The following is a 27,406-nucleotide window of genomic DNA, read 5'->3' as shown; positions in this document are numbered from 1 at the left end:
TACTAAACCCTTGTTACTACATAAATCAAGGAATTTGTGCATGTTGGCTCCAAGATATGAGAATGCACTAATCAAAATATTAGACCCTTTTTGTTGATAAAAAGCAAATTAAAAATAAGAATAATAATAACACTAAATAAAACAAAAACAAAAATTGGCACTATTTTTGTGTGTTTGCAGGTTGCCAAAAACCCAGGATGCTCTTGCATCATCTTTTCAGTAACATTTTACATATCTTAAATTTCCAAAATGCAAAATACCATCCAACTTGCCAGTTAAATTTACATAAAATATGCCATAAATAATGAATCAACAAAGCTCAGTTAGTAAAATAAATTGAACTGCTAAAGAATTATACCTTGTAACTGTGAACTCTGATATTCACACAAATTTAAGATATCTAATACTTCCACTTCCAAAGGGCGGGATACTCCGCGTTTCAAGAATATGCTTGCTTATGATTATAATAATTATCAATTAGATCGCACCTAAATACCTTTTCAGAATAGCTCTGGAAGTTCTTTGAATAATGGAAATATAAAGCAATGAAATGAAACAAAGAATTAAAAAAAAAAAAAAACTCTCCTTGTCCTCTCCACTCACTTTTCACCACTCTTTATTGAGTTAGATTCTAGAATAGCTCTTACCATCTATATAGACCTAAAACCATTATTAATTATATGAGAACAAACTTTATACTCAGTGAATAAGTTGAAGCTAACGACGTCTATAAATAGTGTAACTACTATATATAGTACAGCTATGAGAACAAACTTTACAGTCAGTGAATAAGTTGAAGCTAACGACGTCTATAAATAGTGTAACAACTATATATAGTACAGCTACTACTCTCAAGCATGAGCAAACTAATCTGGTCACTGGATAATTTTAAAATGTAGTTAGTTAAAAATTACTGTTGAAGAAATGAAAATATCAGTAAAGGCATTAAACATTATGGATGATAAGACAATAATGAAATGAATACTAAAGATTATAGCTTAAAATCATCTCCCATTACGACCAGAGTTTAAATCCTTACAATTAATAAAATTTGTGTTCATATCTCTAGGACGAGGGGCGTGACTCTTTGCTTGTGACTCTTCTATTATTTTATATAGATTCTCAAAGAAGAAAACCAAATGTGCAAATCCAAAAGGAGTCCAACTATGAAATGAAAATTAACAAAATACTGGGTTATGCTTAGATTCTTGCAACTCGAAAGAAAATGTTTGGAACACCAAAAACTCACTGAACCTTAACTGTGGACAAAACAGAAATTTATGGCAATAAGCAGGTGAGTTTTTCAGTCCCAAAACACCCATTCCATGGGAGACACACTTATAATTCTGCAATTCATATTCTTGAAACATTTACCACCACGTTATACAACATGTTATAGTCACACCACATCTCAGCTCTCAAATAAAAGTGTCAAAAACAGCATGAATAAGTTGAATGCATTTGTACCATAGAACATGTTACATTATCTTTGTATAGATGGTTAGCAGTACAATATGACCATTAAAATTGAAGGACTCTTACAAATTGGTTTGGCAAGATGGCATAGATAACTGCCTTCGACTCTGGACAGCAACACACAAATATTTATTTATAAGAACATCAACACACTACACGATAAATCCGAGAACCTCTAAAAGTAAACTATGCTAATAAACAGTGGATGTTTTCCCATGGCTATTGATGACGGATTTTCGTTCCACATTAATACTATCCTCCTTCAATGCCACATTGATGCTTGCTGAGCAAATTTTGCATATAAGACAACTAGATACATTAAAACAAATGAATGGAACTGATGGTATACTTCCAGGATCCGAGCAAGTAGTTAAATTAGGGAAATCACTGCTGACAAATACTAAAGAACTGATATACAGAATACAGCAGTTGTAAATGGTAAAGATTCAGCCAAGATCAAGATTATAACTGTCCCGCCCTGATGTCTCTGTCCAAACGTTCTGCATTCAATGTCCCAGGTAGCTCCCTGAAACCATCATTAAAGATGGAATATGCACTGCAAAAGGGCAATGGCAATAAAGAAGCTCATATCAGAAGAGGTTTGTGCACATATGCAAAACATATAAATCTGTGTCCAAAATTCACATGTATACTAGATTAAACTAATTACTATCATATTATATACATAGAAATACCCTAGTTTGGACCAGGCAATTGGCATGCCCTTTGAATAAGCATTGTATATTCAGTTTCAGCTTCTAAAATGTTTACTTTTTCTTCCAACGAGTAATGAACTTACCTTTCTCTTTGTCTCTAAATATTTTCTTATATTCTACCAAATTAAAATTTTATTGCTAACCCAATATCTACATGGATGCTCATGAAACTATCAGAAGTGATTGCTCTATCAATTCGTTTACTCATTTGAGAGTTTCAACTTGATCCTATTTTCTTCATTTTCAGCAACCGAAGCTCAGAGCTCAAACATAATTTCCTGCTTGTTAGCTGAAACACATTCTCACCTTGGATTGGGAGATCTGCACCTACACTCACAAATTCTTAATCAACATGGTTCACCCACTTATAATTTCACTCATAACAGTCATTGTAAACCAGGGCATTCTCCAAATCAGCTCACCCGAGGAAAGAGGGAGAGGAGGTTGTAATGGTAAATGCCCAAAGAGAAGGCATGCCCTACCAATGTGGGTGTACGCTCACCGTTTAACATGCTATTAGCATACAACAAATACCTTCATCCTTAAATGCTTTGTCTTTAAAAGCCTATAAAAAATACTCAATATTTAATGAATATTCAACAGCATAACAATATGAAAGTAGCCCACAAGCGAGAGTTCTTCTTCCATCAAAGATGTGACGATCATAATGGATTGAATTGTGGCACAAGAATTTCCTATTTGTTACCTCCTAAACATACACTTAAATATTATACAGTCCCTTAACAAAGTGCAACCTTAGCAGCACTGAGAGATCAATGATACCAAAGCAGTACTTCTTTCAACTTTAAGCCATTTCTTTTCTGGCCCGAAGGGAGAAGCCCTAGAAAAGGTTATTTTTTTATATTTCTTTCAGATAAAATGGGTGAAAGAATAGACCAATGTCTTCTTTGTTGAGCTATGAAATCAAGATCAATGATTTAGAGGGTTCAAAAAGAATGAAAGAGGGCATATTTGTGCTATTAACAAACACAAATAAAATTTAACTCCAAATCTATCATGCGCCAAGAGGGATCAAATCCCTCGAGGTGCAAACCTTTCATCAAGTTCTTGCAATATAAAAAGGCTGGCACCTCAAAGGATTTGATCCCTCTCGGCACATGACAGATACGTAGTTAAGATGAATCTACATTGTTATAAAGGAAACCAAGCTGCAAATATCTCTAATCTTGGCATAATTTGTCATTATCCATCAAGACATTCAGAGAAATCAGATGACCATTGGGATTAAATTTGTGCAGCTTCTTTAATAAAAATAAAAAGAATAACCTTTGAGATCCATACATCATTCATGTTTCTTTTGTGGATCTATGCTTTTATGATCTTTAAAGGGCAAGATGTAGTAATGTTTCATAATTTCTTTATTAAAACTAAGGAAAAATATACATATAGCTCTAGATTAAGGCTAGAATTGTATATTTTTTATTTACTTAATATTTTATTATTTTTTAAAGTGCCACATGTCAACTCAACATTGAACACAGATGGAATTACACAACTCCTTATACTGTACCATAGAAAGCACCTCTCAGCACAATAACATGCTCCAACCAGCCACGTGGATTTCTTTTAATATTTAGAAATTAAAATAAGGGCCCTTCCAAAGGCCACCTAACAAAAACTACCTATCAGCCAATAGATAACGTGCAACCATAAACAAGAGAAGATAGCAACAGCCCTTCAATATGCAGAAATGAAAGCAGCAATATATATTTACTAAATAATGATAACAGCAAGTAATAAGGAGGTTATTTATAAAATAAGGAGTTATAATAAATAAATAAAACAAAACTACTAAGGAGAGTTACACCTCAGCCTTATCTCTTCTTATTGGAGCAGAATTGCCCTTCTTCAAAGATTATTACAGCTTGTCTCTTCTTATTGGAGCAGAATTGCCCACTTCAGAGATTATTAGAACAGTTTTGGAAGAGTAACTTCAGCAATCAAATCCACCCATGAAATACAAAAAAAAAAAGATGATAAGCCTCAAATTGGAATGCCCTTGACTTCTTGACTCCAGCTAGATCTTCAACCAAGTCCCTCAAATCTTCTTCACAATTCCTTCACAAAGCTTCTGAAGTTGGTGAAAATGTGCATTCCTTTCTCTTGAGAAAATTGTCAAATCATCTTTGATAAATTACAATTAACGTTTTAAAAATCAGTCCATGTGGACTCAGGCTCAGCCAAGTTGACCAAGTTGATCCCTAACCGAGTCAACTCATCCCTTTGCTCATTTCAGGGGACTGGCTTGGTACCAAACAAGCCGACACCAGGAATGACTTGGCCAGTACAATACCAAAATAACCCAATCCAGTTGAGTCTATATCTACTCAAGAGAGTTGGTCTAGGACCATAGTTTTAAAAACCGGAACCAGTGACCGGACCGGTCCACCTAATAAACCAGGTTTCAAACAAGAACCAGTCAAACCAGGACTGGTTAGATCTCAATGAACCGGTCTTTAAAAAAATACATTAAATAATTAGCTTAAAAAAAAAAAAAAACTATTTTTAAGATTTAAAACCATGATTCCAAACCAATAGAGACAAAATATGCAAGATTTTTTCATCTATATACCATGTAAAAGTGAATATATCCAAATGGCACCGAGTGCAATACATATCAACAACAAAATACATAATCAATGAGGCTCTAAATGGCCTCTAGAGTCCGAAAACAATGCTCTAAGCTATGGGGCCACTGACCTACTACAAGTCTGTTGTTTTCTAGTAGCACCGGATGTGCTCTAATTCTCAAATTTTGCAGGGAGGCTTAGACACATGCATTCTCCAATACCCAGAAATTGTTTTGGGAAATTCCACCCGGAGAAAGTTTTACTAAAATAATTAATTATTTTAATGGGACCCTAAGTGTATTAATATAAACTGTGGGTGAAACTTCTAGAAGAAGGCGGAGATCAAGTCAATATGATCCTAGCCATTGATTAGAATCTAATCTGGGTCGTTGATTGATCAACGAGAGAATTATAAGAGGAAGCTTGATGGGCACTTGGAGAACACACCAAGAGATCAAGAGATCGAATTTCTGAAGTGAGAAGTTCTCAGGAGGAAGTTCTAATCAAGGAGATTTCTTGCAGTGGAGAGGCAAGGATAAGCATCTGGAGAGAGAGAGAGATTTTCTCAGTTGGGGAATCATCAGCAAAGAGAGGTAGAGAGTGATCCAAGAGTTCTCACACAAAGGCTAACACAGGGCCACGAAGGGCCACGCAGAGGCAATGGAGAGGGTGAGAGGGAGTCCGAGATTTTGCTAGGCAAAGTCAATTTCAAAAGCCGGAAGTCAGGATGTGAGACTGGGAGGCTAAGAGCAAAGACTCTGGGCAGCGAATCGATTAGCAGACTGGGTGACACGGTGCCTAGAGAGATTGAAGTAGGGATTGCGTGAGGACTGCACAGAGGCAGTGTAGGGCCTGCCAAAGCTACTTCATCCAGTATCTAAATCAACCGGGATTTTCTTAGTGATTGTGTGAGGTAATCTCACAAATCTTTCTACTAGTATTTCTCTCTCTGTAACTGAATAACCTGAGAGGTATTCAGAGATGTATTCAAAATTTGCTACTACTTAATAATAATAAACCGTCAGATCTGTTGCACCGGTTTTCCCGCATTGGGTTTTTCTGTGGACATTTGTCCAAAAATAACAGTGTCTATTGTGTTGTATTTTATTTCTTGCTTAGTGTCTTGTTTCTGCATAATATTTAATATTTAATTAAGTGAAGGTTGCAGTGTATGTATTATGATATTTGCCATAGGAAACTACAAATAATTTGTTTAAAGGAATTTAGCAAATAGGAGTAATATCATCAGTTGCTATAGTAGAGATTCTGGTTCAGGAATTTTCACATGGTATCAAAGCTGCAAGTGGAACAAGAAGAGTAGTGCCAGAGAACCCAGTGCTAAGCAGAAGAGGGAGATCAAAAAGCTGCAGGAGGCAGCAATTCGAAACCCTAGAGGGTTTGCGCAGTTCTTAGCCGAAGGGCTGAAATTTCGAGGCAGTGTCTCTCCGAGTGAGTCGACGGAGAGAAGGGCTTCCAGATCGAGTTTTTATAGGGGCAGAGGGAGAAGCGCTGAAATCTCAACGTGAGGATAGCTAGTGGGATGCAGATTTTTCTGCAGGCAGTTTGCTGGGTAGACAATCATCATAAGGAAGAGGAGGAGCACGGTTGCGGGAATTTCTTCCTCAAAGAATTCCTAGCCAAGGAATTCGAATTCTCTAGAGCTGAGCAGCAGCAAGGGGCAGTGATTTTACTAACTCCATCAGGGAATGTGTAGGCTAGCCCAACAACAACGCGAAGGAGAGAGGAGACTTTCGACATTTGTGGCAGAAATGGAAACCAGTGGCTTGAGGGATCAGGACAGGTTGGATGGGGCATCCAACTATGTCATCTGGATGGCAAGAATGTCATTCCTTCTAGATGAGCATGCCCTCAAGACATATGTCGACAGCATGTGGTTGTGCCTGCAAATGCAGATCCGTTGAAGAAATACATGGCCGAGATGGCAAAGGAAAAAAGAATGCTCCTCGACGGAGTGAAGGATCATGTGGTCTATCACATCACTAGCAGATGGACTGCTAAGGAGATGCGGGACACTTTGTCTACGTTATATCAGGGATCTTCCGAGCAATGGAAGATGTAACTTGAGTAGAAACTAAGATCTGCTCAGATGCAGAAAGGGGAGCGTGTGGATCCATTCCTCACGAAACTTCAGGAGACCCATGATGAATTGTCAGTTGTGGGGCATACACCTCAAGATTCAGAGTTGGTAAGATTGGCCCTCAATTCTGTCTCAGATGACTGGCAAGCCTTTGTCTAGAGTATCCTGGGCAGAGCAGCTTTGCCGAATTGGGATGAGATGTGGGCAGATCTAAAACAAGAGGAGTTGAGGAGAGATTTAGTCAAGCTTAAACTTCACGGAAGCAGCTACAGTGGGTCGAAGCCCAAGTAGGAGGAGGAGAATGCAGCCCTCGCATCGAAGGGACAGTAGGAGCAGTGGAGAAGTAAGAAGGATGTCTCGAAGATCAAGTGTTTCAGGTGTGGTGAGATGGGTCACTACGCTACACAGTGTCCTCTCAAGAAAAAGGACAAGGATGAGAAACAATATCCGAAGGTTGCGCCCGCGAAGATTGAGGAAGAGGAGTTTTCCATGATAGTCGAGATACCTCCAGCAAGGAGGTTGGCTAATTTGGAGTTGTAGTTCAAAAGAGCTACAAATGGGCAAGATCCTTGAGGATCCCACCTCTTGGATCAATTCCTTGCTAAGGGAGCCCAGATCAAATGTAGCAGGACGGATTAGTGTCAGATGGTGCCGAGGAGTGTCGGGGAGACAGTTGCAGTGGCTAGGAGCGCCAGAGATTGAACAGCGCAGAGCAGAGTTGGCAGCAATGCAGATGGCACAAAGCAGAGGTCAGCAGCAGCGCAGTAGATTTAGAGGGTCAGCGCAAAGACTAGCAGCATTCACGTGGTATCATATTGAACACAGTTAGTTCAGTAATTTGGGATGTTTTTCCATTGTTGATGGAGTAGCAACAACAATTTGCAGTGCAATGGCAATTGGCAATGGCAGTGCTAGCAGTAGCACAGATGCAACACTTGAGAGGGAGTTGTAGTACGGATGCAGTGTTGACAGTGGCAGTGTCAGCGATAATATAGTTACAGCAGCAGCGTAGTAGTTGGTGGACAGCATGTCAAACATCAGCAACGTAGAGGACGATGTTATGAAGTCAGGGTGATGCTTCAGTGGGAGGCATTGCTAGAGCACATTCCTCCCTAAGAGAGAGTGTTGATTTCTGGTAGCATCGGATGTGCTCTAAGTCCCAAATTTTGCAGGTAGGCTTAGAAACATGCATTCTCCAATACCCAAAAATCATTTTAGGAATTCCACCTAGAGAGTTTTATTAAAATACTTAATTTTTTTAATGGGACCTTAAGTCTAAAATTAGGAAATTAAAATAATTAAAGGGTATTAATATAAACTATGGGTGAAACTTCGAGAAGAAGGCGGAGATCAAGTCAATATGATCCTAGCCATTGATTAGAATCTAATCTAGGTCGTTGATTGATCAACAAGAGGATTATAAGAGGAAGCTTGATGGGCACTTGGAGACACACCGAGAGATCAAGATATCGAATTTCTGAAGTGATAAGTTCTCAGGAGGAAGCTCTGATCGAGGAGATTTCTTGCAGTTGAGGGGTAGGGATAGCATCCGAAAAGAGAGATTTTCTCAGTCAGAGAATCATCAACAGAGAGAGGCAGAGAGTGATCTAGTAGCTCTCACGCAAGGCCATGAAGGGCCACGTAGAGGTAGCGCAGAGGGTGACAGAGAGTCCAATATTTTGTTGGGCAGAGTCAATTTCAGAAGCCGAGAGCTGAGATGTGAGACTAGGAGGCTAAGAGCAGGGACTTTGGGCAGCAAACTGGGTGACGTGGTGTCTAGAGAGGTTGACACAGGGACTGCGTGAGGACTGCGCAGAGGCAGCGTAGGGCCTGCCAAAGGCACTTCATCCAGTGTCCGGATTAGTCGGGATTTTCTTAGTGATTGTGTGAGGTAATCTCACAAATCTTTCTACTAGTATTTCTCTCTCTGTAACTGAATAACCCGAGAGGTATTTAGAGATTTATTCAAAATTTGCTACTACTTAATAATAATAAACCCTCATATCTGTTGCACCGATTTTCCCGCATTTGGTTTTTCCAGGGACATTTGTCCAAAAATAACGATGTCTATTGTGTTGTATTTTCTTTCTTGGTCAGTCTCTTGTTTCTATATAATATTTAATTAAGTGAGGGCTGCAGTGTATGTATTACAATATTTTCCATAGGAAACTGCAAGTAATTTGTTTACAGGAATTTAACAAATAGGAGTAATATCATATGTTGTTGCAGTAGGGATTTTGGTTCAAGAATTTTCATAGTCTACATATCAGTAATCAACAACATGATCACTCATCATGATCAAACTCATCACCACTACTAGACAAGGGATCATCAACATGAGCTACATAAATAATATGGCTCAGAGTTTGAGGACTCCTAAAACTCCTCTACAACTTTAGTAATAGTAGTAGTAGCAAAAATAGACATCAAAACTACAAATCACTAATCAACATGGTCACTCATGAAACTCATCATTGATTCAGCGCTACTAGAAATGGGATCATCAACAAGAGATACATCAACATCATCTAGCTCAAAGTCTTTAGATTTGGATTGCTCAACCTTATAACATGATCGAAATTGAAAAAGTTTAACATGCCTAACCAATGATTTTGGTTTGAGTGAAGGGTTCATCTCCTCAACCTTATAATGTGGTAGAAAAATATTAGCATGCCTAACTAGTTGTTTTCCTTTGAGTGAAGGGTACATTCTTGTTACGCCATGGTAGAGGAATTCAACAATCAATGCCACCAACATCAAGGTTCTTAAAGGGTTTCATGCTCTTGATCAAATGCCAATCTCATACCCTCACGCATGATAGAATCAAATGGAAACATTGCAATCCTCCAAACCATGAAATCCTGAAAACCATTAAGTCTGCTCAATTTTGAGTGAAATCTAAAATTCTATTTTCTCCATATGAAATCAATTGAGATTGAAAGTTGAAACCACTCTCAAACATCCTGAGTCATTTCATGGTAATGTTAAAAATTCCATTTCATCCTTTTACTTTAAGAATTTATCATTACCATTAATTGCCAACATTGCTAGGATTGAGAAGTGTCAAGCAAATGAGAGGGTAGGCATGCTTTTCTTGGATGGGTTGTTTTTGGAGGAAAACAACCCCAAATTTCCCTCAAAACAACTTCAAAACTCACAAAATTGCATTTTGTGGGGCCCGTAGCTGGCCTAGCAATAAACCGGCCAGTTTCTTATGCAACAGGCTGGTTTGACCATAAACGGGCCAGTTTGGTCCATTTTTTGTGATTTTTTAGTGAAGTCGGTCCTTTAACCGGGTTTTTTGCCTGGTTTGACCCGATTGCCTAATGAACCAACCGATTTGACTAGCTTCCGATTCATGTTGGTCAGTTTTTAAAACTGTCTAGGACCCCACATGACATTCTATACATGAAAAAGTCAGTTTAAAAAAATTACCTAAAACCTAATTCCAAGCAACCTAAACTCTACCAAAAGACCACCCCTCCCATTTGCTTCGTACCTCATTGAGCATTTGGAGCTTTGGAGCAACATTGAAAAGTAATGATTTTGTTAAAATTGGCAACTAGGGCCAAACTCCATGTGGGTCATCTTATTTATGGTAGTTGATATTTTTCTTGAATTCCTCTCGTCGAGAGGTGTAGGATTGATCTAAAGATCATCTGATTCTGCCATGTATTCATGGAGATATGAATTTATTTGTGTTATGTGACAATTCGTCAAGGTCGGCCAGCAACCAGATTACCCCCACTTGACCTCAACGTTGCACCATAAATAGAGGTGGCCTTCAAGTCATTTGGTCACTCATCTCTTGTGATCTCTCTCCACTTGTCTTTGGGTTTTGGTGGTAGGAGAGATCTAAAGAGGATACGTTGCCCTAGAGGAGATGCCCTAGACCTTAACGTTGTCATGGAGGAGAGGCTTTAACGCAGTGAAGGAGGCTTCCATAACGCAACAAGGAGAGATCTAATCGCAGGTCTAGAAGAGACCATATCCAATGTCCTAGAAGGCTCCCATACGCAATCCTAAAGGAAGGGATCTAACCTTACCCTAGCCGCAGTAAGGAAGAGTCTTAGCCACAAAGATCTGGCCGTTGTCCTAGCCCTAGACGTAGTCCCCTAATCCGCAGTCTCAAGAGGTCTCTATGCTGCCCTAGCCGCAGTCCTCAAGGGTGATCTAATCCGCAGTTAAGGATGACCCTTACACGCTATCTAAGGAGATCCATAGCAGCTAGAGGAGGCTCCTAACCGCAGCACTTAAGGGTGCCCTAGGACGCAGTCAATGAGTGTTTTATATGTTGCGAAAGGAAGCCTAAGGAGACGCTCCTATCCGCTGTCCTAAACCTGCGCTAAACGCAGGCCTAGAAGAAACCATTATTCATTGAAAGGAGAAGCCTCAGCAACAATGAGGAGGTCTGATCGCAGGCTAATGGAAGACCTATGAACTGTCAAGAGTCCACAGCTAGAAGGGTTGCTAAGTCACAGCCAATGGAAGCTTCAGCACATCAAGAATAAGCATAGTCAGATAGTTGTAGGTGACAGCTCATTGACTGTAGATGTTAGCACTATGATAAAGGTTGTTCCAGGTATGGGAATGCTTGCAAGTGGAAGTCACAGTCATAAGGTAAACCTATGTGGTGAAGGAGTTTGCACTCAAACTTATCTCAGACCTTGTAGAAGCATCGATGATGTTTATATATATGTTATAAGGACATTTACCTCTGTGTTGCTATGTGCTAGGTCATGGGCCATAGCATCATAGCAAGGATTTCTTAGACCTGCTCTATTGGATGGTTGGGAGATTGTGAAGGAAGATTAGTACAGCCACAGATGCCCTCATCAGATCAACAGCTTTTCACTGTCAAGGAACATGCTACAGTACTATCATTGGTTGAAGACTATCATGGAAATTCAGGATTGCATGTCAGAACTGTCATCATTAGTGGAATGATGATCTTTCTACTGCTGTCATAAAATCTCAAATTTATGTATTTGTACTATCTCTCTCTCTGCTGAACTATTGAAGAATATAAGAAAAATTCATCAAGGGTTTCCCCACATTGGGGTTTGTCCCTGGCTAGCACCACATCTTGTGTCCTCTTGTCTTGGCTTGTTTTCTAATGTTTATGTTTATGTTCTATTTACACTTTACTATCATGTTGATGTGATTGCTAATCTGGAATTGATATTGAGCTAATATGGAAAAATTGAAGTAAATTGCACTAAGCATAGAACATACCTATAATTAATATGGTATCAGAGCTGAGGTGAAGACAAAGCCCAAGCAAGAGTGAGAGAGCAATCACTGAAGATAGTTGGAAAGGAGAAAAGGCTCAATGGGTTCCCCGTCCCTCTTCCCAGCTGAAGACAAGCTCCGTGGAAAGTCTGACTATCACGGATGGAAAATGTCTATGGATATGACATTGGAAAAGCAATGTTGAACTTTGTGAAGGGTAAAATCCCTTAGCCTCCATCAAATGCACCGGCTTCATCGGTGATGAAATCGAAGTGAGGAAGATTATCAGAGATTCCATTGTCAAGCGTCTGGTGGCCTACCTAAACTGTCTGGATCTAAGGGTGGAAGGAAGGGGAGATGCCTTGCTTGAAATATGTTTGGCCATTATGCGAGGGAGTGTCGAAATAGAAGGGACACATCACATGATGATGATCACAATCATTCCAAGGACATCTTCCATGATCAAAGGAATGACAGGTACAGGAAAAAGAAAGAAAGGAACTCCAGATATAAAGAAAAGCAAAAGGAATATTATCTTATATTGGCCCTCTTCAGTACCTCTCCTCCAGACTTGTTGGGAAATTGGCTTACTGATAGTGGTGCCTCAAGGCACTTTACCGGAAACAAGGAAGCGCTCTCTAATCTGATAGAGAAGGAAACAATCTTGGAGATTATCCTTGGAGATGATGCCACCTATCCCGTAAAGGGTGTAGGGAATGTTACTCTTCAATTGAATCAGAGTAACTCGATTCATTTACAAAAAGTTCTTTGTGTACCTGATCTCAAGAAGAACCTGGTGTCCATTTCGGCAATGGAAGTCAAAGGTTTCAAGGTGGCATTCATCGATGGAAAGGTACGTGTTTGGAAAAGGAATTTTGAAGATGCTTTTACTCTTGGGTTCAGGGTTGGTAATTTGTATGAAGTTGCACGAAGTCCAATAGGGACCATGTCGTGTGACACATCTCTTTTATGGCACCGAATGTCTGCCCATCTTCATTGTAAAGCCCTACCCGACGTGAGACAGATGGTAACAGGGATCCCTGAATTCAAAGAAGAGCATGAAGGTACGTGTCTGAGATGTACCGAAGGAAATCTTACAAGGGGACCATTCCCCTCATGTAATAGCAAGACCACAGATGTGGAACAACCCGAGGGGTTTGAGATTCATGATCGAGAATATCATGTATGCAGGTGGAAGAAAGCTCTATATGATTTAAAGGAAGCGCCCCGAGCTTGGTGTGAGAGGATTGACAGCGATCTAATAAAGCTAAGATTCACTAGGAGTGAAGCCGATCCAAACCTTTGCTTTAAGGTTAAGGATGATAGAACTCTCATGCTGGTACCTTTTGAGGACGACCTCTTTCTGACAGGTACAGACCCTCTCATTTGCAAAAGTAAGAGGGAGTTGGATTCCGGATTTGGAATGGTGAACTGCAAGCCCGTGACTACCTCGATGGAGCTTAACTTTAAGAAGTTATGCGGTAGTGTTGTCGGACCTGATTTGGGAAATACCTCTAAGTTTTTGTCAACTCATAATAGCATTGATGTTCTTGGTGAACTCGTCCGGATATATGTTTTGCAGTGAGCATGTTGAGCTCATATATAGTTGAGCCTCACTCGATTGGTGCCAAGAATATTTTGAGATATCTTCAGGGCACAATCTTTCATGGATTAAGATACACTGCTAGCGCTGTGAGGCTGCATAGTTATTCTAGTGTTGATTGGACATGCAGTGTGGAGGATCACAAGAGCACTTCTGGGTGTTGGTTCTCTTTGGGTTCTGCTTCGATATCTTGGATGAGAAGGAAGCAAAAGGAGGTTGCTTTGAGCACCGCTAAGGCCGAATACATCGTTGAGAGTGTGGCCTCATGTGAAGCTGTCTGGTGTTGGAAGCTCTTCAATGAGCTGTTTGGACATGTGCTGGATACCATCGTGATCTTCTGTGACAACCTGTGTGGGATTTGATTGTTGAGGAATCTCATGTTTTATGATCGCTCCAAGCATACAGACATCAGGTACCACTTTATTTGGGATATGGTACAGCAAGGTGCAATAGGGCTCCATCACTTTGGGACTAATGTGCAGGTCACCAATATTTAGATGAAGCCCCTGGGAAAGGTCAAATTCTTGACTTTCCGAGTACGACTAAGAGTCGTGGAGAGACCCTCTCATGAAGATCCTGTTTGATATGGATATTGAGCTCTGGGAGCTCCAGGGGTCATGGGGCACTTCTTGGAGCGATGAGCAACCATAGGGTGAGTGGTTCAACCTTCCCCCAGTGGTTTGCCATGTAGGCAGGAAGAGTGGTTCATACTTCTCCTGCTGAGACACAACCATAGGGTGAGTGGTTCAGCCTTCCCCTAGTGGTTTGCCATGTAGGCAGGAAGAGTGGTTCATCCTTCTCCTGTTGAAACACAATCATAGGGTGAGTGGTTCATCCTTCTCCTATAGAGACACAGTCATAGGGTGAGTGGTTTAGCCTTCCCCTAGAGATTTGTTGCGTACAGGGTGAGTGGTTTAGCCTTCCCCTAGGATACCCCATGGCAACATGTAGGCAGGATGAGTGGTTCATCCTTCTCCTGCCAAGACATCTTACCCATGCAGTCTGGCACTCATGGGAAGTACCTCTCATTTAGCCAATGAGGAGGGAAATGAGGATAGGGACCATAGCACTACTGATGCATGCATCGTGTAGTATCATACTCCCTATGCTAGGATGACACTGATCTGGGGTCAATTGGAACTGACTTTGGGTCAGTAAGAGTGGTATGAGACACTCTCTTTATTTGGAACTGATTTTGGATCAGTAAAAGTGGTATGACACACTCTCTTTATCAGCACTGACTTCGGGTCAGTAAGAGTGGTACGAGACACTCTTTTATCTGGGACTGACTTCAGGTCAGTAGAGAATGGTATGATACATTCTCGATCACTTCTTCTTCTTCATAGTTCAGCAGAGTAGTGCAGGGCACTGCATTGATGGCAGAGATTGTACGGACTGACAGATGGATTAGCAGATGGAGTTCTCCCTAGTTGTGAGGAAGTGTTAAAATTGGAAACTAGGGCCAAAGTCCATGTGGGTCATCTTATTTATGGCAACTGATATTTTTTTTGGATTCCTCTCGTCGAGAGTGTAGGATTGATCTAAAGATCATTCGATTCCGACATGTATTCATGGAGATATGAATTTACTTGTGTTATCTGACAATTCGTCAAGGTCGGCTAGTAACCAAATTACCCCCACTTGACCTCAACGTTGCACCATAAATAGAGGTAGCCTTCAAGTCATTTGGTCACTCATCTCTTGTGATCTCTCTCCACTTGTCTTTGGGTTTTGGTGGTAGCAGAGATCTAAAGAGGATACGTTGTCCTAGAGGAGATGCCCTAGACCTTAACACTGTCATGGAGGAGAGGCTTTAAACGCAGTGAAGGAGGCTTCCATAACGCAGCAAGGAGAGATCTAATCGCAGGTCTAGAAGAGACCTTATCCACTATCCTAGAAGACTCCCATACGCAGTCCTAAAGGAAGGGATCTAACCTTACCCTAGCCGCAGCAAGGAAGATCCTTAACCACAGAGATCTGGCCAATGTCCTAGCCCTAGATGCAGTCCCCTAATCCACAGTCTCAAGAGGCCTCTATGCTGCCCTAGCCGCAGTCCTCAAGGGTGATCTAATCTGCAGTTAAGGGTGACCCTTACACGCTATCTAAGGAGACTCATAGCAGCTAGAGGAGGCTCCTAACCGCAGCACTTAAGGGTGCCCTAGGATGCAGTCAATGAGTGTTTTATATGTTGCAAAAGGAGGCCTAAGAAGAGGCTCCTATTTGCTGTCCTAAACCTGCCCTAAACGCAGGCCTAGAAGAAACCATTATTCGTTGAAAGGAGAAGCCTTAGCAACAGTGAGGAGGTCTGATCGCAGGCTAATGGAAGACCTATGAACTGTCAAGAGTCCACAGCTAGAAGGGTTGCTAAGTCACAGCCAAAGGAAGCTTCAGCACATCAATAATAAGCATAGTCAGATAGTTGTAGGTGACAGCTCATTGACTGTAGATGTTAGCACTATGATAAAGGTTGTTCCAGGTATGGGAATGCTTGCAAGTGGAAGTCACAGTCATAAGGTAAACCTGTGTGGTGAAGGAGTCTGCACTCAAACTTATCTCAGACCTTGTAGAAGCATCGATGATGATTATATCTCTGTTATAAGCTATGTCACATGGTTTGGGTTCGAATTCGAGTTCGGAAACAATTAAGTTCGATTTGAATTCGAATTTTCTGATGAGGTTCGTATGAGGTTCGGCATTAAGTTTGACTATATATATATATATGACATAAAATAATAAAAAATCAAAATCAATCAATAAAACTATGAGTAGCAGTGAGCACCCACGAGCCACAAATCACGACCACTATTAACTTCACGCTCCAGGTGGCAGGGACAAGCAGCATCTAGAAATTGAATTCAAGAAATTGCAGAGAATACAACACACAGCGGAAGCACTAAGCACAATAGAGCGAGTACACTCATAATGAAGTTGGCTTGTGAAAATCTATTGACAACCATGGTAAATAAAGCCAAACCAGTGTCCACCGCAGGAAACTAATTGGTGGGAAGCGGAACAAGAGAAAATCATGTGTTGCCCATGGTTTTTCTCATAAACCTTAAAACAACTGACAAAAACCACCTGAAATCTAACCTCGAACCCTAATTTTTTTTTTAATTATAAAATTGGGCTTCAGGTTCGTCTCTATGTTCAAATTTGGGGTTCGACTATCAAGTTCAAATTCATTGAGGTTCGCCGAACCTGAACGAATTTGATTTTTTTTTTTTGGGTTCGCCGAATTTTAAACCTCAAGGTTCAAATTCGGCGAACCCTGTGACATAGGTTATAAGGACATTTACTTTTGTGTTGCTATATGCTAGGCCATAGACCATAGCAAGGGTTTCTTAGAGCTGCTCTATTGGACGGTTGGGAGATTGTGAAGGAAGATTAGTACAGCCACAGATGCCCTCATCAGATCAGCAGCTTTTCACTGTCAAGGAACATGCTACAAGTACTATCATTGGTTGAAGACTGTCATAGCAATTCAGGATTGCATGTCAGAACTGTCATCATTAGTGGAATGATGATCTTGCTACTGCTGTCATAAAATCTCAGATTTATGTATTTGTACTCTCTCTCTCTGCTGAACTATTGAAGAATATAAGAAGCATTCATCAAGGATTTCCCCACATTGGCGTTTGTCCCTCGCTGGCGCCACATCTTGTGTCCTCTTGTCTTGGCTTGTTTTCTAATATTTATGTTTATGTTCTGTCTGCGCTTTACTATCACGCTGATGTGATTGCTAATCTGGAATTGATATTGAGCTAATATGGAAAAATTGAAGTAAATTGCTATAAGCATTGTGGCCCAGATTCTTGTGCCCACTATGCATTCTTCTCATTCCTAGGTATGTTAACAGTTAAACCTGCCCCTATTTTTTTTTTCTCATTAAATTGCAAATCTGAAATCTGTATTTAAAGTTTTGTACTTTCAAGTTTCAACCTTCTAATAGTTTGAACTTTGAACTTTGCATATTAAGCTAGGGTTTTCAATGTTGCATATCTGAATTTGCATATTTCTTTCCATTTAAATAACATGACCCCGAGAGTCAAAGACCCTACATAGATCCATCCTAATCTTGTTGATGATATGTATTGTAAATATTACAAGAAACACATAAAGAGAAGAGGGACGGATTCATAGGTTGAAACAACACTTGGCTAGTATAAGGGGCCAAGTTGTTCCATGCCAAGCACCATTAGAGGAGAATGGACATATTCGAGTGGAATTGCAAAATCACTTCAAGAAATTTGGAGGAGACAAGGATAGGCTAATGGAGATAAATGTTCAAATAGGGAGGAAGAGACAACTTGCCACAATGAAAGCAAATCCTAGTCTTGAATTTGAAGGCTCTTCCTCCATTTCTTCTACCAAAGTTAGGGACCCTTTTCATTATGTCCGTTCCCTCCTAAAAGCCAACCTCCAAGAAGAAGAACATTCAAAGTTAGTTTACATCTTCCCTCCCCTCTACTATGCCTCTCAACCAAATCAAACTTAGCCCACCTTATATAACAATTGGAAGAAGCTATATGATGATGTTGTTTTTGAATACATAGCTAGATGGTGGTATGACACAAATATCCCCTTCAATGCTTTTTGTTCACCTTATCACCAACCTATGTGGGATTGTGTTATTGCTACCAAAAAGGGCTTCAAAGGTCCTTGTATGCATGACTTGAAGGGATAGCTTTTGCAAAAACAAATTTCATCAATAGATGAATACTTTTAAAGATCCATGGACCAAACAGGTTGTACCATCATTTCAGATGGATGGACTAATAAAAAGAATCCTACAATCACAAATTCCCTTGTCTATTGCACTCAAGGAACCATGTTTTTGAAATTGGTTGATGCATTTAACAAAGAGAAAGATGCAACCCAACATTTCTTATGTTAGTGGCAAAGACAAATGTTGTTTAGATCATCATAGATAATGCCTCTAAGTTCTTGTTGGTAAAATGCTTAAGGCCAAATACAAGACCATATTTTGGACACCAGTTGTGGCACAGTGCATAAACCTCATGCTTGAGGATAAAGAATATTGTAGAGCATGCCAAATGTATCACAAAATACATCTACAACAACTCATGGGTATTGAGCCTAATGGGGAAAAACATCAGGGGCAAGAACCTTGCTACGCCTACCATTAAAAAAGTTGCAACACACTTCCTCATATTGCAATCTCTCCCTTCTAAAGTACAGAACTTGAAAAAAACGGCTTCAAGTGATGAATCTAAGGGATTGCAATGGGCTCACAAACAAAATGGAAAAGACACCAGAAAGATTTAAGAAAGTTATTGAGAACACCCTTCGAAAAAAGCAACAAAGGTTGTCAAAATTGGAGATCGCCTTGTTAAGGTGTTCATGTTGTAGTTGGTGGATGGGGAAAAATGGATATGGGTTACATCTATGAGGCTATGGATTAGGCAAATGAGCAAATAAAGAAGCCTACATGAATAGAATATCTAAGTATGGACCTATCTTGTAGATCATTGATAATAGATGTAAAAGTCAACTCGATCACCCTATACAATTAGCTAGTTAATTCTTAAAACCAAGTTATCGTTACAAAGCTTGGTTACGAGAAGATGATGTTGAAGTTTTTAAGTTTACTTAGTTTAGAAACCCTTCATGCACTTTTTCTGATTTATTCCCACCTACTTGTTATTTTTCTTTAACAAGTTATTTACAAAGTAAATACTGAAAATAAAAACCAGTGCATGCTCAACATATTACAGATCAACGACCAAAAGAAACAAGAACAAACACACCACATGACACCATTATTTTTTGGACCAATGTCCCTGGAAAAACCCAATGAGGGAAAATCGGTGCAACGATCTGAGGGTTTTCTTATTAAGCAATATCAGAGTACAATCTGGGTGTTGACACTGGCCTACCCAACAGAGAATTTCCTTCGCAGCTATACCTCACAGTTTTAGAGAAATCTCATGGCTGAAACCCCAGAAAATCCTTCCGACAGCTCCTCGCACCAAACTGCTCTGCAACCCCAGCGTCTGCCCAATCTGGACTATGTCAGCCCCTCTCTGTCCCACGCTAGCCCTGTGTCTGCCCCAGGAGGCCCTGCATCTTTCTGGGCCTCTACATCAGACACGCTGGGCTCTCTGGTGCTCTGCGTAGCACCTGCTAGCTCTGTGTGGCACTGCGTGAGCCTTTGTTGGCTCTGCATCACTCTCCTTGGCTGCTACGCTGCTCTCCTGGCACAATCTCAGCCTTCTTTGTTTCTCTGTACTCAATGCCCCTTAGCTGCTCTCCTGATCACTGATTCTATCTCTCTTAACAAACCCCGCTCTAGAGAATATAATGACTAATCACTCTGGTGTCTTCTCCAAGTGACCCTCAAGCCTCCTCTTATACTTTTCCTGTTGACATCTCAACGGCCGAGATTAAGTCCCTAATCAACGGCTAAGATTAGATCTGGCTTGATCCATGTCTTTTGGACCATTCTAACACAGATTCATATTAATACACATTAATATTTTATTTTCCCTAAGTTTAGACTTAGGGACTCCATTAAAAATAGTAATTATTTTAATATCTCCTGATCTGTTTAGAATCTGCCCAAACCCTTTATGGGTATTGGAGATCTCATGTGGCCCAACCTCCCCACCAAATTTTGTGGCTAGAGCACATCCGATGTTACCCCAAATCAACACTCCCTCTTAGCGAGAACTGTGATCTAGCAATACTCCTCACTAAGTATTACTCTGATCATCTGGCATCAGTACCTGTGCTGATGCTAGGCCTTCCTGCCCAACATCCTCTGCACTGCTGCCCCCTGTACTGCTGCCCATGGTTCTACCACTGCCACTGTTGCATCTGTACGACAGCTCCCTCTGCATCTGTGTTGCTACTGGTCCTTTCTCCCAGCACTGCATCCGCACTGCACCTCCTCTCATCATGTTGCATCGTGCTGCCCACTGCTGCACTGCAACTCAGTTACTGAGAACTAAGTAATTGATGTCCCAACTGACCTCCCTGTTGGACTAGAAACACCCTCTAATGTTGAAGCTCCCTCTGCCGCTGACAAGTGCTCCCTCTCTGACCTCTACGTTGCCGCAACAACTCCTTGCATCTCACACCGTTGCACACCTCTCTGTGCCTTCCTGCACTGGTGCAACACTCCTGTGCCTCTCGCACTGCTGCAGCCTGCTAGCTCTACATTGTCTCGGGACTCCTGCACTGTAGCTCTCTCTGTCGCTCCATCTGCATCCGTCTCTACCCACTCAACCAATCCTGCTACTCCTCGTCGGGGTTCCCGTAGCAAGGTCTAATCCAAGAGGCTAGGTACCTCAAGGATCCTGCCCCTCATCGCCTGTAGTCTGCCTAACTACAGCTCGATGTCTCCCCACTTCCGTTCAAGTGGCGTGTGTGCACTCATGGTACAGTCATCGTCTGTCAAAACTTCCTTCTCTGCCCGTGTTGGCACTACCTTAGTCTCAGAAGACTCTCCCTTACTCTTCTTCCTTGGGCACTGGGTCGCATAATGACCCATCTCCCCACAGTGGAAGCACTTGATCTTGGAGAGATCTTTTTTCTTTTGCTTCTCCTACTTTCCCTCAGATGTTAGGGCCACATCCTCCTCCTCCTGCTTGACCTTGACCCCTTTGCTGCTGCTACTTGTCTTCGATTATCATCCGATCTCTTCCTGGCGAAGAGCTGCCCACATCTCGTCCCAAGGTGGGAGAGTGGCTCTGCCCAGGATACTCTGGACAAACACTTCCCAACCTTCTAAGACAGCATTCAAGGTTGTCCTCACCATAAGCTCCTGATCCGGTGTCGCTCCTATAGCAGTCAACTGGTCTCAGATCTCATTCAATCCTCCGAGGAAGGTGTCAATCGATTGACCCTTCTTCATCTGATACGACCTCATCTAGTTCTCGAGCAGCATTCTTCTCTGCACAAAAGTATGCTGGTACAGGTTCTTGAGGGCCTCCCACATCTCAACTGTTGTTTCCTTCTCGGCTATATGTGGTACCACATGATCCTTAACCCTCGTCATTGCCTCTCCGTTCTTGTCGTTACCATTGGGGTCGACTGGGATAGCTATAACCTTCAAGGCGAAGTTCTTGACACGATTCCTATCAAGCACTGATAAGATTCTAGCCTTCCAAACTGCTAAGTTCGATGCTCCGTCCAGTCTATCCTAGTCTTTTACTCTGTGTAGTGCCATGACGCTCCTCTACCTCCCTCCTGTAAGTTCTCTGTTCAACTCCTCTGAGTCTCTACTTCCCGTCTAGAAGTTCTCTTCTGGACTCCCTCTGAGTCCTGATTTCCCTCCTGGAAATCCTTCTGCCGCTTGTCGAGATGCCCCCTACTCTGATCTTCTTCTGCAACTGCACAGCTGATCCAGGGTCCTCGGCTAGAAACCCTCGGTAACAACTCCTCTAGCCCTGCTCTGTCAGGTATGGTTCTGACTACAGTACCTCACCAGCTCCACTCTGCAATATTTCTGCAGCCTTCTATACTCCAGGAACTGCCTCTCTGTGAACTGCGTCAACCCCTCTCTGCCTCATGCTGGCTCTGCGTCACCCCAGATGGCTTTGCGTCAGCCCTCTGGCCCTCTGCGGCAGCAACACTGGCCTCTCTGAGGCCTTGTGCAACTCCCGGCTTCTTCTGCGTGGCTCTGGTTGGCTCTACGTCACACTTCTTGGCTTCTGTGCTACTAGAAACAGCTTCTATCACCTTGAGATAGCTGTATTCCGCTGCTATTGCTCTGCTCGGATGATGTTTTTTAGTCCTCCTGTGATCTGCAATCACCCTCTGATACCATGTTGAAGTTTCTAAGTTTACTTAGTTTAGAAACCCTTCATGCACTTTTTCTAATTTATTCCTACCTACTTGTTATTTTTCTTTAACAAGTTATTTACAAAGTAAATACTGAAAATAAACACCAGTGCATGCTCAACATATTACAGATCAGCAACTAAAAGAAACAAGAACAAACACACCACGTGACACCATTATTTTTTGGACCAATGTCCCCTAAAAAACCCAATTTGGGAAAATCGGTGCAGCGATCTAAGGGTTTTCTTATTAAGCAATATCAGAGTACAATCTAGGTGCCGAAACTGGCCTACCCAACAGAGAATTTCCATAGCAGTTATACCTTACAGTTTGAGAGAAATCTCCTGGCTAAAACCCCGGAAAATCCTTCCGGCAGCTTCTCAACACAAAACTGCTCTGCAACCCCAGCGTTTGCCCAATCTGGACTGCGTCATCGCCTCTCTGTCTCACGCTGGCCCTGCATCAGCTTTCTAGGCCTTTGCGTCAGACATGCTGGCCTCTCTGGTGCTTTGCGCAGCACTTGGCTACCTCTGCATGGCCCTGCGTGAGCCCTTGCTGGCTCTGCGTCACTCTCCTTGGTTGTTGCGCTGCTCTCCCGGCACAATCTCTGCCTTCTTTGTACCCAATGCCCCTCAGCTGCTCTCCCGATCACTGATTCTATCTCTCTTAGCAAACCTTGCTCTAGAGAATAGAATGACTAATCACTCTGGTGTCTTCTCCAAGTGACCCTCAAGCCTCCTCTTATACTTTTTTTGTTGACATCTCAACGGCCGAGATTAATTCCCTAATCAATGGCTAAGATTAGATCTAGCTTGATCCATGTCTTTTGGACCATTCTAGCACAGATTCATATTAATTCACATTAATATTTTATTTTCCCTAAGTTTAGACTTAGGGACTCCATTAAAAATATTAATTATTTTAATATCTCTTGATCTATTTAGAATCCGCCCAAACCGTTTCTGGGTATTGGAGATCTCATGTGCCCCAACCTCTCCACCAAATTTCGGTGGCTGGAGCACATCCGATGTTATCCCAAATCAACAAATGAAACTAGAGAGATCAAAGATGGATTGTACGAGTGCTCGGAAAATATGATCCCTGATGAGACTGAGCAGATAGAAGTACATCCACAGATCAGTGTTTTCACTAGAGCAATGCATACATTTGGAAAAACTAGCAAAAGATCGAAATTTTCAAGAGATGTGGACCAATCAAGTAAGAAATTCCGAAGTTTTTTTAAGTTCAGTGGTTTAAATTTTAAATACCTGAATCTTTAGCCAAAGTCACAATCTAATTTGTTGAACTAAGTGTGTCTTTACAACACATTGGTGGTAGTCACTTGGTAGCCAATATTCTCAATTGCAAAAGTTAGAAAAATTCATGAGTCAAACTTGCAATGCTTGTGGGTGTGAGTGCAATTTTTCTGACTTTGAGTGCGTTCATGCAAAAAACAAAAATTATTTGGAACAAAAAATAAATAAACGATCTCATCTTCGTGCAGTACAACCTCTAGCTATGGTGGGTCATTTAATGTTTCGATCTAGCCTACTCGTCTGATGAAGGTGGGTCATCTACTGTGAGGTGCTTTAACCATTTTTGCATTCAAATGTTTGATTTAATGTTTAATGTATTCTAGTATGGATCACAAGTTGAAATTGGATAATAGACCGTTATTGGTTGTGTACTTGTTCCCGTACTTCACCTTGGTGGTTATCATATGTCCCTAGTCTAGTGTGTCCGACCTTAGGGTCTTTTCTTCAATGTCTAGGAGAGGCACAAATAGGAGGCTCTGATAGTGGTAGTTGTAATGTCCCCAACCACTTAGGAAGCTTATGACGGAGTCCACTAGCCTAAAGTGGTTCCCATAGGCTAAAGCGGGGAAATATTTAATAAAGGGGACTTAAATTGCCTAAGGAAAACATTATAAAGTCCAAAAAGGAGAAAGGTTGATATTTCCTAGGCAAGTGAAAGTCACTTTAACTTGTAAAAATGAAATATCATAAAGTGACTTTATAAAAATTGATTAAATAAAAAGGGAAGGTGAAAAGGCTACCCTAAACTCATAAAAGAAGGAAAATGAGGAGACTCTCTTCGTTCGTGCATTGGGGAGTTTTGGAGAGAGTTTGAAGAAAAAGCTTAGGGTTTTGAAACACTAACCGCCATAGTAGACTTCGGTGTTGAAATTAGACACCCTATTTTGGGTTTGAGAGTGGAATCACTCAAATTTCACCGATAAGCTTCAATGAAGAACAAGATTTATGATAAAAATTGAAGTATTCATATGTTATCAGTTGATTTTGAGAGCTTATTGGATATTCTCTATATCATTTTGCAGGTAGGGAAGCGTCATTACAGTCTGAGAGAACAAGCTCAGTTTTGGAGCCTTGGAAATCGAATTCAAGAACAAACAAAGGTCGAGTTTGAGTCCGGGGAGCATTATTGTCAGCATGGTCAATAAATTGTGAAGAGAAATGGCTCGATTTTCCTCATGGGAAGAGCAGCTCGAGCACCTGCCCAAAACCACAAGCTATTTCAACTGCTGAATGAGTTTCCTATATGTTATGGACTGCGTGTAGGAGACTGAGTTGAACGTGCTATTTGTGGGACCCATCCTATGTATATACCCAGGTTGTACACTCTTCCGTTGGACTTGGGGCCTACTCTTGGTGCGTGGATGCCAAATAATCAGATTTGGGGCAAGTTCGTGAGAATCAATTGGGACTTTGGTCAGACATATTACCTTTGTGGAATGCGGTTCTGATTACACTAATGCGTGGAAATTATTCTTACATTGTGGGGGCCACAAAATAGTATATTGTCGACTAATATGAGTCTAGGAGGCCAGCACTGTACGCTTTGTCATGTATTTGGTTAAGAGGAGGTTTATTACTAGTGTCCCAACGTGCTGGAGACTCACCTTAACGGTAGCATATACCTTTATAACAGTTAATGATATGGTCTGATGGTGATGTGTGGTCGTTGCAAGTAGGGATGCGTGGTCGTTGCACGTAGGGAGCCTGTACATCTGTTTCATGGCCAGTTTATATCCTAAGTCAGTGTTGGACCAGCATTCTGGAGTCTGAGAGTCCCTTCTTGAATTTATTCTCAGTGATTTCCTCATCACTAGGTTTTATCTTTGAAGTTTGTCCTCTGTATATTCAAATTGTTGAATAAAAAACGCCTTTCTGTAGCTTCTCGTCTATTTTTCAGTGTATTACAGTTTTGAGATTATGAATGAGTTTACAAATCTATTTCTTTGGAGACTATTGTGGCTTATGGGAATTTTTTAAAACAGTATGAATAGAATAGATTCATAAAACTCACCTACATCAAAGAAACCCCATTTGATTGAGGACATATCATATTGAAAACAAACTAAAACTTAGACATTTGCCAAAGAGAAATCTTACAGTGGTATCAGAGCCTTAGTCTTGGCTCAGCCTGTGGGTTTTCAAGTGACTATTATGGTTTGAGGGTAGTCTGCTAGAAATTTCATGACAGAGGAAAACCCTTATACAGGGATAACATATAGGAGGTACACTTACAGAGAACCAACTCCCCTTACTGAAGAAGATATTCCAGACACGGAGAGTGAGGAGACACCAGAAAAGGGGAAAGAGATAGAGGGAACACCTAAGATTGAAGAGCCTGATATGGCTGACAAGGCAGAACAAGCCTTTAACAGTCTACTAAATGCAATAAATGACTTAGCAAGGGGCCAAAAGGAGATGGTAGACTTGATGAAAGGTATGTCAAACACAAGAGTCTCCACTAGGAAGGAACCACTGAATGGGGAAGGGTCCAACAGTGTTGAAGGCAGTCAGGCCCGTACTCGTGTGCAGAACCAATCGTGCACTGCTAGTAAAATGGCCAATCCCAATATGCTTCAATCTGTACAAGAGATTGCAAAGGGCTTAACAGAGTAGGCTGGTTTTGGAATCCCTTATGCAGATTACATGGAGCAGTACCAAGCACTAGATGGGATTTCAGCACCATTATAAGCTTCATTGATTTCTGCCACCTTCAGTTGAAGAGCAAGCCCAAACCATCTCAGAAGTTTCCAAGGCAGAATTAGGAGTTGCAGAAAACTTTGGGGAAGGTGACCATCCCCTATTTTGATGGGTCGTCCAAATGTTCAGCTCAATCATGGGTACAAAAATTGAACACTTATTTTCAGCTGCATCATATGACAGAGGAGGCTATCAAATTGGCCACCCTACACTTGGATGGTGAGGCCCATGAGTGGTGGTACCATGGGTTGGTGACATTGGGGCATGGCAGCATCACCTCATACACAGAGTTCACTCAGAGGCTTATTGAGTGCTTTGACAGGAAAGATCCGAAGATTCATTTTAGAGAGTTGGCACAGCTCAAGTAGATAGGTAGTTTGGAGGCTTATATTGTAGAGTTTTGGAGGTTGGCGGTCATGGTCACAGATATCTCAAAGGCTATGTTACCAGAAACGGCACGGTTGCCACCGTTCCCCGTAAAAAACGTGTAAGAAATGGAAACCAGACGGAAACGTCATTTTCTACGGTTATTTTAGCTAACGGGTGCATATGTTTTATGGGAAATCTTTTATAGGTGGTAGTTTGCTCTTTTGCATGTTATTCTCAGCCCTGTATTTTCACTCTTTATTGTAGATTTCACTCATGTATTTATTCAATAACCTGGAGGCTTATGCCAAGTATATAGAAAGTTGATCATTTCTGTACTATTGTCCCTTTTTTAGTTGATTTGTTTTCCTTTTAACATATATATTGTTAAAATTCATAGTTTAAACACTATTCTATATGTGGCTCAAGAAATTCACATTTAATTGCAAATTCTATTTATTGTTTATATATATATATATATATATATATATCTAATTATTTGGAAT

The 27,406-nt window shown here is 41.1% G+C and overlaps 1 protein-coding gene across 2 annotated transcripts in view; it reads right to left on the bottom strand.

Annotated features, from left to right (window-relative positions):
* Positions 1-1,443: 1,443 nt before the first annotated feature.
* Positions 1,444-27,406, bottom strand: part of LOC149155011 (ubiquitin family protein) — a 190,086-nt gene continuing 164,123 nt past the window's right edge. For both annotated transcript variants that reach the window (XR_016263238.1, XM_089442756.1), the window contains one exon: positions 1,444-2,032. Coding sequence is in view for 1 of the 2 variants with exons in the window: in XM_089442756.1 (XP_089298882.1) it covers positions 1,939-2,032 (94 nt within the window). In the remaining variant the exon portion in view is untranslated. The remainder of the gene's footprint in view (positions 2,033-27,406) is intronic.

This window comes from Pinus tabuliformis, chromosome 9, assembly GCF_031772625.1.
Source record: "Pinus tabuliformis cultivar Carrire ecotype Pingquan chromosome 9, CPIR1, whole genome shotgun sequence".
Classification (NCBI taxonomy): Eukaryota; Viridiplantae; Streptophyta; class Pinopsida; order Pinales; family Pinaceae; genus Pinus; species Pinus tabuliformis.
This window is presented reverse-complemented; position numbering and strand designations above follow the sequence as displayed.